General features: G+C 42.4%; 1 protein-coding gene across 2 annotated transcripts in view; it reads left to right on the top strand.

Annotated features, from left to right (window-relative positions):
- Positions 1-14080, top strand: part of PLEKHS1 (pleckstrin homology domain containing S1) — a 59350-nt gene that overhangs the window by 22664 nt on the left and 22606 nt on the right. For both annotated transcript variants that reach the window (XM_053692699.1, XM_053692698.1), the window contains exons 9-10: positions 1478-1531; positions 2769-2861. In XM_053692699.1, coding sequence (XP_053548674.1) covers positions 1478-1531; positions 2769-2861 — 147 coding nt within the window. The remainder of the gene's footprint in view (positions 1-1477; positions 1532-2768; positions 2862-14080) is intronic.

Below are 14080 nucleotides of genomic sequence, written 5' to 3'. Positions count from 1 at the left end.
TGCGCATGCGTTAGGTGTTAGGTTTATTTAGCAGCCAGTTTAGGGAGTTATGGGGCTCCAATAGTCAGCGTAAGGCTTCTTACGGCTGCTTTTTGTGGCGAGGTCAAAATGGAGTAAAATTTCTCCATTTTCGCCACGTAAGTCCTTACGCTGTATATTGGATACCAAACTGCGCGGGTTTGGTATACTTGCCTATGGCCCAAAAAACTACGGGCGACGGCAGAAATATGCGCGTGTAACTTCTAGGTTACGCCGTATATAGGATACCAAACCCGCGCAAATATTGGCGTCGCCAGCTTTTGCGAGCGACGATTTTTATTGGATCGACCCCATAAACTCTAAACCAGGGGTATCGCAATAATTTCAGAATTATCCCAAGAATAAAAGCTTGAATAACTTTTTAAAGTAAATCACTTGAGATTTGCTACCTCAACTTCCAATTACACAGAGTGAAGTCTTAATACACTTTGGGTGCTCCCTATGTAAGATGTGGTGGCAGACAACATAGAACTCTTTCTCGCGTTATATTACTGTACAATGAATTTACAGGGCAGTGAAAAACCATTACTGCAGAGAATATAAAGTCGTCAAATCTGTTACAGGATTAGGTGGGAACATTAAAGGGACATTATATACCTCTTTGTTTTGTGTAAATTTGTGCTTTGTGCCATGATCCATAGAGAGGCCAAATAGCAAAATCTGGAACCTACAAATACAAAATGCTGCAAATGACCTAATCCAGCTATTTGATTTTCAGTATATGTAGGTTACAGAATTTGCTTTTTGGTCGATCTAGGGAATGTAGGGCAAGCAAATGTTTACACAAAATCAAGAGGTGTTAATGTCCTTTTAAAACAGCATTGAACTCACATTTTTTTTATGTTTCATATTAAAGAGAACATTTCATACTGTATTAAATACATACATTGCTTTCTATTATGAAAAATGTATCTCCTGTGCTGAATCAACCAACTTTTTCCATGTTAGCTGTCTATTAGCCAGTGAGCAATACATACCTAGGTATCAGTTGCACCAAAGCATGTAATTTCTGCTAGTTTAAACAGTTTGTGAACTTTTTTCTTCATGCCGATAAAAATAATGTCTTAATTCTGCTCTTTTTAATATAATATAAATAATATAAACATACTGAGCCCTGTGTCCCTTTAATAGGAGAAAGACGATCTAAAGCTATTTATAAAAGGTTAATATGCAGTAAAATATATTAAAACTATACTCATACCTTTAACTATTATATAGGTAAAATGGTTCTCTCTAATAGCTTTGCATGCCGCAATATCACTGTATGCTTAAGAATGCCACATGCAATATTGTGTCAGGAAAACGCTGCAACGGTAGACATTATTCTAGCCGCTGCTTTAGCTCTATAGCTGCAAAATGATGTTTAATTCAATTAGGGCCGGATACCATAAACATATAAGTGAAAAACCAAAGCCTGTTTGTTTACTTTCTTTTTCAGGATAGATACTCCTACCCTACAAATAACCCGTCCTCTGGAATTTACGTACCTATAGTAAGTCACTGTTTATTTGCATTATTATTATTTATTACTTAGAAAGCACAGATATATTCCCTAGCGTGGCAGCAAAAGGTACAATAAATATTAAAAGAACACAAAAGCCAAAACTAAACTTAAAAGTTTTACATAGAGCAGGCTATTTTAAAAATGTTTCAATTCTGTTATCTCTTGAGGAAGAGCATACTAGATAGGCTAAGGAGCTCGCATGTGTTTATGAGAACTATATGTATATGCAAGCACAGCTGCTGTATACTTATCTAAATGCAGGCACCTTACCTATGCTTACATATGCTCTTAAACAAAGGATGCAAAGTAAACAAAGTCAATTTGATATTAGAAGTACAATTGAAAGCTTTTTAAAATTTTATGTCGATCACGAATGTTTAATTTTCAATTTCATGTCACTTATAGCCCAATAAGGGCAAGATTACGAGTGGAGCGTTATCATTAGCGTGAGGAGTGTAACGGAGATTGCAGTGTTTTTTACGCTCAAATCCATATTACAAGTGGTGTGCTGTTTAAATTACTGCAGATTTGTTTACACAAACTCGCTGTAATTTATACTCCCCATATTTTCTATGGATGACAATGTCCGCTCATATTACAAGTTGAAATTAAATGTGATTGCTCAAACGCAGTTGCATTAAACGCTCAAACTTTTTACAAGACCTGAACAGTCACATAAAGAATTTGGCCGGAGGACACAGTTGCACTAAACTACTTTATTAACCTCTAAACCACCACACACCCACATAGCAAACTACCCCACTACACTATTAACCCCTAAACTGCCACAACACCCATCACAAATTACCCCACTACACTATAAACGCCTAAACAACCACAACCCCTATCACAAAATACCCTATAACATCTAAACCCCCAACCAGTTAACCCCCCTAACCTAAAACCCCTTAAGTTACCCAAAAAAAAGACACGCAAAGAGCAGAAATCGTACAGATTCAGAGTGCGAGCGGGAGCGGTAATTACTTCTCCACTCATACTCTAGCTTTAAAAAGTGCTGAATGCAGACATCTTTAATATTTCAAGGGTATGAAAGCTAAAGTGTGGTTTGCTAGTTGTACAATATATTTGATTTAAACATCTTTATTATGTGAGTTACCCAAATGGAGAATGTGTTGCTGTATAATGTCTAATACCTTTTGTAGAATAAAGTGTAGAACAAAGTGATCTGTTTTGAACCGTTTATTTAATGGACACATGTTTGCAGAATACAGAGAGACCGAGGTGTAACACAGACCCAGTGCAACCGTCTGGATGTTCCTACCCCAATATAATTTCACCTGCTGACTCAGGCACCCTGGTAAGACCTTATATTTACTATGTGCTTATCTCCTACCAAAACATATTATTATTAACAATTTTTTTTTCTTTCAAGTCATTGTACTCACATATTTATTTGTGCAATCTAAATGAGAACACTTTCTATTTGGGGCTTTCCTGTTGTAGATAAAGCATTGGTCATACTAGTACTGTGTAGGCTTGTTCTTCACTGCCAGAGCTCTGGAAATACTTCCTGTTTGTTTCAAATGAAATTTCAACAGAATTGAATTGACCTTTTCTCTTGTTAAGTGTAGTCAGTCCACGGGTCATCCATTACTTATGGAATATATCTCTTCCTAACAGGAAGCTGCAAGAGATCACCCAAGCAGAGCTGCTATATAGCTCCTCCCCTCACATGTCATATTCAGTCATTCTCTTGCAGCCTAACTAAAGATAGGTCGCTGTGAGAGGTCTGTGGTGTTTTTTTAACTTAGTTTATTTCTACAATCAAAAGTTTGTTATTTTAAATGGCACCGGAGTGTGCTGTTTGTTCTCAGGCAGCATTAGAAGAAGAATCTGCCTGCGTTTTCTATGATCTTAGCAGACGTAACTAAGATCCACTGGCTGTTCTCATCTGAGGAGTGAGGTAACTTCAGAGAAGGGGAATAGCATGCAGGGCCCCCCTGCAAATGAGGTATGTGCAGTAAATTATTTTTCTGAGGAATGGAATTGACTGAGAAAATACTGCTGATACCAATGTAACGTAAGTTCAGCCTTAAATGCAGTGATAGCGACTGGTATTAGGCTGATGAGTGTGTGTACACTGAATGTATTTTTCTAAGGAATGGAATTGACTCTGAAAATACTGTTAATACTGAAATAATGTATGAGCCTTAACTGCAGTAAAAGTGACTGGTAGCAGGCTTATTAATAACAATTCATAACTTTTCAAATGTATGTTTAAAACGTTTACTGGCATGTTAATCGTTTTTTGTGAGGTACTTGGTGATAAAACTTATTGGGGCATGATTTTTACCACATGGCCATCTTTGTTTTCTGCATAGAAACAGTTATCTGAGCTTCCCCACTGTTGTAATATGAGTGGGAGGGGCCTATTTTAGCGCTTTTTTGCGCAGTAAAAATTCAGTCACAATCTGTCTACTTCATCCTCCATGATCCAGATCGTCTCTAGAGAGCTCAGGGGTCTTCAAAATTCATTTTGAGGGAGGTAATCAGTCACAGCAGACCTGTGACAGTGTGTTTTGACTGTGATAAAAAACATAATTTATGCTTACCTGATAAATTCCTTTCTTCTGTTGTGTGATCAGTCCACGGGTCATCATTACTTCTGGGATATAACTCCTCCCCAACAGGAAATGCAAGAGGATTCACCCAGCAGAGCTGCATATAGCTCCTCCCCTCTACGTCAGTCCCAGTCATTCGACCAAGAATCAACGAGAAAGGAGTAACCAAGGGTGAAGTGGTGACTGGAGTATAATTTAAAAGATATTTACCTGCCTTAAAACAGGGCGGGCCGTGGACTGATCACACAACAGAAGAAAGGAATTTATCAGGTAAGCATAAATTATGTTTTCTTCTGTTATGTGTGATCAGTCCACGGGTCATCATTACTTCTGGGATACCAATACCAAAGCAAAAGTACACGGATGACGGGAGGGATAGGCAGGCTCATTATACAGAAGGAACCACTGCCTGAAGAACCTTTCTCCCAAAAATAGCCTCCGAAGAAGCAAAAGTGTCAAATTTGTAAAATTTGGAAAAAGTATGAAGCGAAGACCAAGTTGCAGCCTTGCAAATCTGTTCAACAGAGGCCTCATTCTTAAAGGCCCAAGTGGAAGCCACAGCTCTAGTGGAGTGAGCTGTAATTCTTTCAGGAGGCTGCTGTCCAGCAGTCTCATAGGCTAAACGTATTATGCTACGAAGCCAAAAAGAGAGAGAGGTAGCAGAAGCTTTTTGACCTCTCCTCTGTCCAGAATAAACGACAAACAGGGAAGAAGTTTGGCGAAAATCTTTAGTTGCCTGCAAGTAGAACTTGAGGGCACGAACTACATCCAGATTGTGTAGAAGACGTTCCTTCTTTGAAGAAGGATTTGGACACAAGGATGGAACAACAATCTCTTGATTGATATTCCTGTTAGTGACTACCTTAGGTAAGAACCCAGGTTTAGTACGCAGAACTACCTTGTCTGAGTGAAAAATCAGATAAGGAGAATCACAATGTAAGGCTGATAACTCAGAGACTCTTCGAGCCGAGGAAATAGCCATTAAAAACAAAACTTTCCAAGATAACAATTTTATATCAATGGAATGAAGGGGTTCAAACGGAACACCCTGTAAAACGTTAAGAACTAAGTTTAAACTCCATGGCGGAGCAACAGCTTTAAACACAGGCTTGATCCTAGCTAAAGCCTGACAAAAGGCCTGGACGTCTGGATTTTCTGACAGACGCCTGTGTAACAAGATGGACAGAGCTGAAATCTGTCCCTTTAATGAACTAGCTGATAGACCCTTTTCTAAACCTTCTTGTAGAAAGGACAATATCCTAGCGATCCTAACCTTACTCCAAGAGTAACCTTTGGATTCGCACCAGTATAGGTATTTACGCCATATTTTATGGTAAATCCTTCTGGTAACAGGCTTCCTAGCCTGTATCAGGGTATCAATAACCGACTCAGAAAAACCACGTTTTGATAAAATCAAGCGTTCAATTTCCAAGCAGTCAGCTTCAGAGAAGTTAGATTTTGATGTTTGAATGGACCCTGTATCAGAAGGTCCTGTCTTAGAGGTAGAGACCAAGGCGGACAGGATGACATGTCCACTAGATCTGCATACCAAGTCCTGCGTGGCCATGCAGGCGCTATTAGAATCACTGATGCTCTCTCCTGTTTGATTTTGGCAATCAATCGAGGAAGCAGCGGGAAGGGTGGGAACACATAAGCCATCCCGAAGTTCCAAGGTGCTGTCAAAGCATCTATCAGAACCGCTCCCGGATCCCTGGATCTGGACCCGTAGAGAGGAAGTTTGGCGTTCTGGCGAGACGCCATGAGATCTATCTCTGGTTTGCCCCAACGTCGAAGTATTTGGGCAAAGACCTCCGGATGAAGTTCCCACTCCCCCGGATGAAAAGTCTGGCGACTCAAGAAATCCGCCTCCCAGTTCTCCACTCCCGGGATGTGGATTGCTGATAGGTGGCAAGAGTGAGACTCTGCCCAGCGAATTATCTTTGATACTTCCATCATTGCTAGGGAGCTTCTTGTCCCTCCCTGATGGTTGATGTAAGCTACAGTCGTGATGTTGTCCGACTGAAACCTGATGAACCCCCGAGTTGTTAATTGGGGCCAAGCCAGAAGGGCATTGAGAACTGCTCTCAATTCCAGGATGTTTATTGGAAGGAGACTCTCCTCCTGATTCCATAGTCCCTGAGCCTTCAGAGAATTCCAGACAGCGCCCCAACCTAGTAGGCTGGCGTCTGTTGTTACAATTGTCCATTCTGGCCTGCTGAATGGCATCCCCCTGGACAGGTGTGGCCGATAAAGCCACCATAGAAGAGAATTTCTGGTCTCTTGATTCAGATTCAGAGTAGGGGACAAATCTGAGTAATCCCCATTCCACTGACTTAGCATGCACAATTGCAGCGGTCTGAGGTGTAGGCGTGCAAAAGGTACTATGTCCATTGCCGCTACCATTAAGCCGATCACCTCCATGCATTGAGCTACTGACGGGTGTTGAATGGAATGAAGGACACGGCATGCATTTTGAAGTTTTGTTAACCTGTCTTCTGTCAGGTAAATCTTCATTTCTACAGAATCTATAAGAGTCCCCAAGAATGGAACTCTTGTGAGAGGAAAAAGAGAACTCTTCTTTTCGTTCACTTTCCATCCATGCGACCTTAGAAATGCCAGAACTAACTCTGTATGAGACTTGGCAGTTTGAAAGCTTGAAGCTTGTATTAGAATGTCGTCTAGGTACGGAGCTACCGAAATCCCTCGCGGTCTTAGTACCGCCAAAAGGGCACCCAGAACCTTTGTGAAGATTCTTGGAGCCGTAGCCAATCCGAATGGAAGAGCTACAAACTGGTAGTGCCTGTCTAAGAAGGCAAACCTTAGATACCGGTGATGATCTTTGTGAATCGGTATGTGAAGGTAAGCATCTTTTAAATCCACTGTGGTCATGTACTGACCCTTTTGGATCATGGGTAAGATTGTCCGAATAGTTTCCATTTTGAACGATGGAACTCTTAGGAATTTGTTTAGAATCTTTAAATCTAAGATTGGCCTGAAAGTTCCCTCTTTTTTGGGAACCACAAACAGGTTTGAGTAGAACCCTTGTCCTTGTTCCGACCGCGGAACCGGATGGATCACTCCCATTAATAACAGATCTTGTACACAGCGTAGAAACGCTTCTTTCTTTATCTGGTTTGTTGACAACCTTGACAGATGAAATCTCCCTCTTGGGGGAGATAATTTGAAGTCTAGAAGGTATCCCTGAGATATGATCTCTAGCGCCCAGGGATCCTGAACATCTCTTGCCCAGGCCTGGGCGAAGAGAGAAAGTCTGCCCCCCACTAGATCCGGTCCCAGATCGGGGGCTCTCGGTTCATGCTGTCTTTGGGGCAGCAGCAGGTTTCCTGGCCTGCTTGCTCTTGTTCCAGGACTGGTTAGGCTTCCAGCCTTGCCTGTAACGAGCAACAGCTCCCTCCTGTTTTGGTGCAGTGGAGGTTGATGCTGCTCCTGTTTTGAAATTCCGAAAGGGACGAAAATTAGACTGTCTAGCCTTAGCTTTGGCTTTGTCTTGAGGTAGGGCGTGGCCCTTACCTCCTGTAATGTCAGCGATAATTTCTTTCAAACCGGGCCCAAATAAAGACTGCCCCTTGAAAGGTATATTAAGTAATTTGGACTTAGAAGTAACATCAGCTGACCAGGATTTTAGCCACAGCGCCCTACGTGCCTGTATGGCGAATCCTGAGTTCTTAGCCGTAAGTTTGGTTAAATGTACTACGGCCTCCGAAATGAATGAATTAGCTAGTTTAAGGACTCTAAGCCTGTCCGTAATGTCGTCTAGCGTAGATGAACTAAGGTTCTCTTCCAGAGACTCAATCCAAAATGCTGCCGCAGCCGTAATCGGCGCGATACATGCAAGGGGTTGCAATATAAAACCTTGTTGAACAAACATTTTCTTAAGGTAACCCTCTAATTTTTTATCCATTGGATCTGAAAAAGCACAGCTATCCTCCACCGGGATAGTGGTACGCTTAGCTAAAGTAGAAACTGCTCCCTCCACCTTAGGGACCGTTTGCCATAAGTCCCGAGTGGTGGTGTCTATTGGAAACATCTTTCTAAATATTGGAGGGGGTGAGAACGGCACACCGGGTCTATCCCACTCCTTAGTAACAATTTCAGTTAGTCTCTTAGGTATAGGAAAAACGTCAGTACTCGCCGGTACCGCAAAGTATTTATCCAACCTACACAGTTTCTCTGGTATTGCAACGGTGTTACAATCATTGAGAGCTGCTAAGACCTCCCCTAGTAATACACGGAGGTTCTCCAATTTAAATTTAAAATTTGAAATATCTGAATCCAATCTGTTTGGATCAGAACCGTCACCTACAGAATGAAGCTCTCCGTCCTCATGCTCTGCAAGCTGTGACGCAGTATCAGACATGGCCCTAGTATTGTCAGCGCACTCTGTTCTCACCCCAGAGTGATCACGCTTGCCTCTTAGTTCTGGTAATTTAGACAAAACTTCAGTCATAACAGTAGCCATATCTTGTAATGTTATCTGTAATGGCCGCCCAGATGTACTAGGCGCCATAATATCACGCACCTCCCGGGCGGGAGATGCAGGTACTGCCGCGTGAGGCGAGTTAGTCGGCATAACTCTCCCCTCGCTGTTTGGTGAAATTTGTTCAAATTGTACAGATTGACTTTTATTTAAAGTAGCATCAATACAGTTAGTACATAAATTTCTATTGGGCTCCACCTTGGCATTGGAACAAATGACACAGATATCTTCCTCTGAGTCAGACATGTTTAACACACTAGCAATAAACTTGCAACTTGGTTATAATCTTTTTTAGCAAAAACGTACCGTGCCTCAAAGAGGTACTAAACGATTAAATGACAGTTGAAATAATGAACTGAAAAATAGTTATAGCATCAAACTTTAAACAACACAACTTTTAGCAAAGGTTTGTTCCCATTAGAAAAATAACAATAATTAAATTTGACATAAAAATTACAGAGCAACGTTTTTATTCACAGTCAATATAAAATTCTCACAGCTCTGCTGAGAGAATCTACCTCCCTCTAAAGAAGTTTGAAGACCCCTGAGATCTGTCAGAGATGAACCGGATCATGCAGGAAATATAAGAGTAACTGACTGGAATTTTTTGATGCGTAGCAAAGAGCGCCAAAAACGGCCCCTCCCCCTCACACACAGCAGTGAAGAGAAACGAAACTGTCATAATTAACACCAAACAACTGCCAAGTGGAAAATAATGCCCAAATATTTATTCACTCAGTACCTCAGAAATGTAAACGATTCTACATTCCAGCAAAAACGTTTAACATGATAAATACTTATTAAAAAGATTAGTGACTTTTAACAGAGTAGTTCCGGTGAAATACCATCCCCAGAATACTGAAGTGTATACATACATGTCATTATAACGGTATGGCAGGATTTTCTCATCAATTCCATTCAGAAAATAAAAACTGCTACATACCTCAATGCAGATTCATCTGCCCGCTGTCCCCTGATCTGAAGCTTTTACCTCCCTCAGATGGCCGAGAACAGCAATATGATCTTAACTACTCCGGTTAAAATCATAGTAAAAAACTCTGGTAGATTCTTCCTCAAACTCTGCCAGAGAAGTAATAACACGCTCCGGTGCTATTGTAAAATAACAAACTTTTGATTGAAGTCATAAAAACTAAGTATAATCACCATAGTCCTCTCACACATCCTATCTAGTCGTTGGGTGCAAGAGAATGACTGGGACTGACGTAGAGGGGAGGAGCTATATGCAGCTCTGCTGGGTGAATCCTCTTGCATTTCCTGTTGGGGAGGAGTTATATCCCAGAAGTAATGATGACCCGTGGACTGATCACACATAACAGAAGAAACGTTAATTATTAAATTGTTATCCGTTTTTGGGTATTAAGGGGTTAATCATCCATTTGCTGGTGGGTGCAATCCTTTGCTAACTTAATACATTTACTGTGAAAAATTGGTTGCTATAACTATTTTGGTTCATTGTTATTTCAACTGTGACAGCTTTTGTGCTTCTTAAAGGCACAGTAGCGTTTTTTATATTGCTTGTAAATTTATTCAGAAAAGTATTTCCAAGCTTGCTAGTCTCATTGCTAGTCTGTTTAAACATGTCTGACACAGATGAATCTCTTTGTTCACTATGTTTAAAGGCCAATGTGGAGCCCAATAGAAATTTGTGTACTAATTGCATTGATGTTACTTTAAATAAAAGTCAATCTTTACATGTAAAGAAATTATCACCAGACAACGAGGGGGAAGTTATGCCGACTAACTCTCCTCACGTGTCAGTACCTTCGCCTCCCGCTCAGGAGGTGCGTGATTTTGTGGCGCCAAGTACATCAGGGAGGCCCTTACAAATCACTTTGCAAGACATGGCTACTGTTATGACAGAAGTATTATCTAAATTGCCAGAATTAAGAGGCAAGCGCGATAGCTCTGGGTTAAGGACAGAGCGCGCGGATGAGGTGAGAGCCATGTCAGATACTGCGTCACAATTTGCAGAACATGAAGACGGAGAGCTTCATTCTGTGGGTGACGGATCTGATCCAGGGAGACTGGATTCAGAGATTTCTAATTTTAAATTTAAGCTTGAGAACCTCCGCATATTGCTAGGGGAGGTATTAGCGGCTCTGAATGATTGTAACACGGTTGCAATTCCAGAAAAATTATGTAGGTTGGATAGATACTATGCGGTACCGGTGTGTACTGACGTGTTTCCTATACCTAAAAGGCTTACAGAGATTATTAGCAAGGAGTGGGATAGACCTGGTGTGCCTTTTTCCCCTCCTCCCATATTTAGGAAAATGTTTCCTATAGGTGGAGGGAGCAGTTTCTACTTTAGCTAAGCGTACCACTATCCCGGTGGAGGATAGTTGTGCCTTTTCAGATCCAATGGATAAGAAATTAGAGGGTTACCTTAAGAAAATGTTTGTTCAACAAGGTTTTATCTTACAGCCCCTTGCATGCATTGCGCCTGTCACTGCTGCGGTGGCATTCTGGTTTGAGTCTCTGGAAGAGGCCATTCGCACAGCTCCATTGGATGAAATTATGAACAAGCTTAAAGCACTTAAGCTAGCTAACGCATTTGTTTCTGATGCCGTCGTACATTTAACCAAACTTACGGCTAAGAACTTCGGATTCGCCATCCAAGCGCGCAGAGCGCTATGGCTTAAATCCTGGTCAGCTGACGTGACTTCTAAATCTAAATTGCTTAATATTCCTTTCAAAGGGCAGACCTTATTCGGGCCCGGCTTGAAAGAAATTATAGCTGACATTACGGGAGGTAAGGGCCATGCTCTACCTCAGGACAGGGCCAAATCAAAGGCCAAACAGTCTAATTTTCGTGCCTTTCGTAACTTCAAGGCAGGAGCAGCATCAACTTCCTCCGCTCCAAAACAGGAAGGAGCAGTTGCTCGTTACAGGCAGGGCTGGAAAGTTAACCAGTCCTGGAACAAGGGCAAGCAGGCCAAGAAACCTGCTGCTGCCCCTAAGACAGCATGAAGAGAGGGCCCCCTATCCAGAAACGGATCTAGTGGGGGGCAGACTTTCTCTCTTCGCCCAGGCTTGGGCAAGAGATGTCCAGGATCCCTGGGCGTTGGAGATCATATCTCAGGGATATCTCCTGGATTTCAAAACTTCTCCTCCACGAGGGAGATTTCATCTTTCAAGGTTATCAGCAAACCAAATAAAGAAAGAGGCGTTTCTACGCTGTGTACAAGACCTCTTACTAATGGGGGTGATCCACCCAGTTCCGCGGATGGAACACGGGCAAGGATTCTATTCAAATCTATTTGTGGTTCCCAAGAAAGAGGGAACCTTCAGACCAATCTTGGACTTAAAAATCCTAAACAAATTCCTAAGAGTTCCATCATTCAAAATGGAAACTATTCGAACCATCCTTCCCATGATCCAAGAGGGTCAGTACATGACCAATGTGGACTTAAAGGATGCCTACCTTCACATACCGATTCACAAGGATCATTATCGGTACCTAAGATTTGCTTTCCTAGACAGGCATTACCAGTTTGTAGCTCTTCCCTTCGGATTAGCTACGGCTCCAAGAATCTTTACAAAAGTTCTGGGCTCACTTCTGGCGGTACTAAGACCGCGAGGCATAGCGGTGACTCTGTACCTAGATGACATTCTGATACAAGCGTCAAGTTTTCAAACTGCCAAGTCTCATACAGAGATAGTTCTGGCATTTCTGAGGTCGCATGGGTGGAAGGTGAACGTGGAAAAGAGTTCTCTATTACCACTTACAAGGGTTCCCTTTCTAGGGACTCTTATAGATTCTGTAGAGATGAAAATTTACCTGACAGAGGCCAGGTTATCAAAACTTCTAAATGCTTGCCGTGTCCTTCATTCCATTCCACACCCGTCAGTAGTTCAGTGCATGGAAGTAATCGGCTTAATGGTAGCGGCAATGGACATAGTACCATTTGCGCGCCTGCATCTCAGACCGCTGCAATTGTGCATGCTAAGTCAGTGGAACGGGGATTACTCAGATTTGTCCCCCCTACTAAATCTGGATCAAGAGACCAGAGATTCTCTTCTATGGTGGCTTTCTCGGCCACATCTGTCCAAGGGGATGACCTTTCGCAGGCCAGATTGGACGATTGTAACAACAGACGCCAGCCTTCTAGGCTGGGGCGCAGTCTGGAACTCCCTGAAGGCTCAGGGATTATGGACTCAGGAGGAGAAACTCCTCCCAATAAATATTCTGGAATTAAGAGCAATATTCAATGCTCTCCTAGCTTGGCCTCAGTTAGCAACTCTGAGGTTCATCAGATTTCAGTCGGACAACATCACGACTGTGGCTTACATCAACCATCAAGGGGGAACCAGAAGTTCCCTAGCGATGTTGGAAGTCTCAAAGATAATTCGCTGGGCAGAGTCTCACTCTTGCCACCTGTCAGCGATTTACATCCCAGGCGTGGAGAACTGGGAGGCGGATTTTCTAAGTCGCCAGACTTTTCATCCGGGGGAGTGGGAACTTCATCCGGAGGTCTTTGCTCAACTGATTCATCGTTGGGGCAAACCAGATCTGAATCTCATGGCGTCTCGCCAGAACGCCAAGCTTCCTTGTTACGGATCCAGGTCCAGGAACCCGGGAGCGGTGCTGATAGATGCTCTGACAGCCCCTTGGGTCTTCAACATGGCTTATGTGTTTCCACCATTCCCGATGCTTCCTCGTTTGATTGCCAAGATCAAACAGGAGAGAGCTTCGGTGATTCTGATAGCGCCTGCGTGGCCACGCAGGACCTGGTATGCAGACCTAGTGGACATGTCGTCCTGTCCACCGTGGTCTCTGCCTCTGAGACAGGACCTTCTAATTCAGGGTCCTTTCAACCATCCAAATCTAATTTCTCTGAGGCTGACTGCATGGAGATTGAACGCTTGATTCTATCAAAGCGTGGCATCTCGGAGTCGGTTATTGATACCTTAATACAGGCTAGGAAGCCTGTTACCAGAAAAATTTACCATAAGATATGGCGTAAATATTTATATTGGTGCGAATCCAAGAGTTACTCATGGAGTAAGGTTAGGATTCCTAGGATATTGTCCTTTCTACAAGAGGGTTTACAAAAGGGCTTATCTGCTAGTTCGTTAAAGGGACAGATTTCTGCTCTGTCTATTCTTCTACACAAACGTCTGGCTGAAGTTCCAGACGTTCAGGCTTTTTGTCAGGCTTTAGCTAGGATTAAGCCTGTGTTTAAGACTGTTGCTCCGCCGTGGAGCTTAAACTTAGTTCTTAACGTTCTTCAAGGCGTTCCATTTGAACCCCTTCATTCCATTGATATCAAGCTGTTATCCTGGAAGGTTCTGTTTTTGATGGCTATTTCCTCGGCTCGAAGAGTCTCTGAGTTATCTGCCTTACATTGTGATTCTCCTTATCTGATTTTTCATTCAGACAAGGTAGTTCTGCGTACTAAACCTGGGTTCTTACCTAAGGTAGTTACTAACAGG

This window comes from Bombina bombina, chromosome 9 (genome assembly GCF_027579735.1).
Source record: "Bombina bombina isolate aBomBom1 chromosome 9, aBomBom1.pri, whole genome shotgun sequence".
Lineage (NCBI taxonomy): Eukaryota > Metazoa > Chordata > Amphibia > Anura > Bombinatoridae > Bombina > Bombina bombina.
The sequence above is the reverse complement of the archived record's forward strand: the minus strand, read 5'-3'. Positions and strand labels throughout refer to the sequence as shown.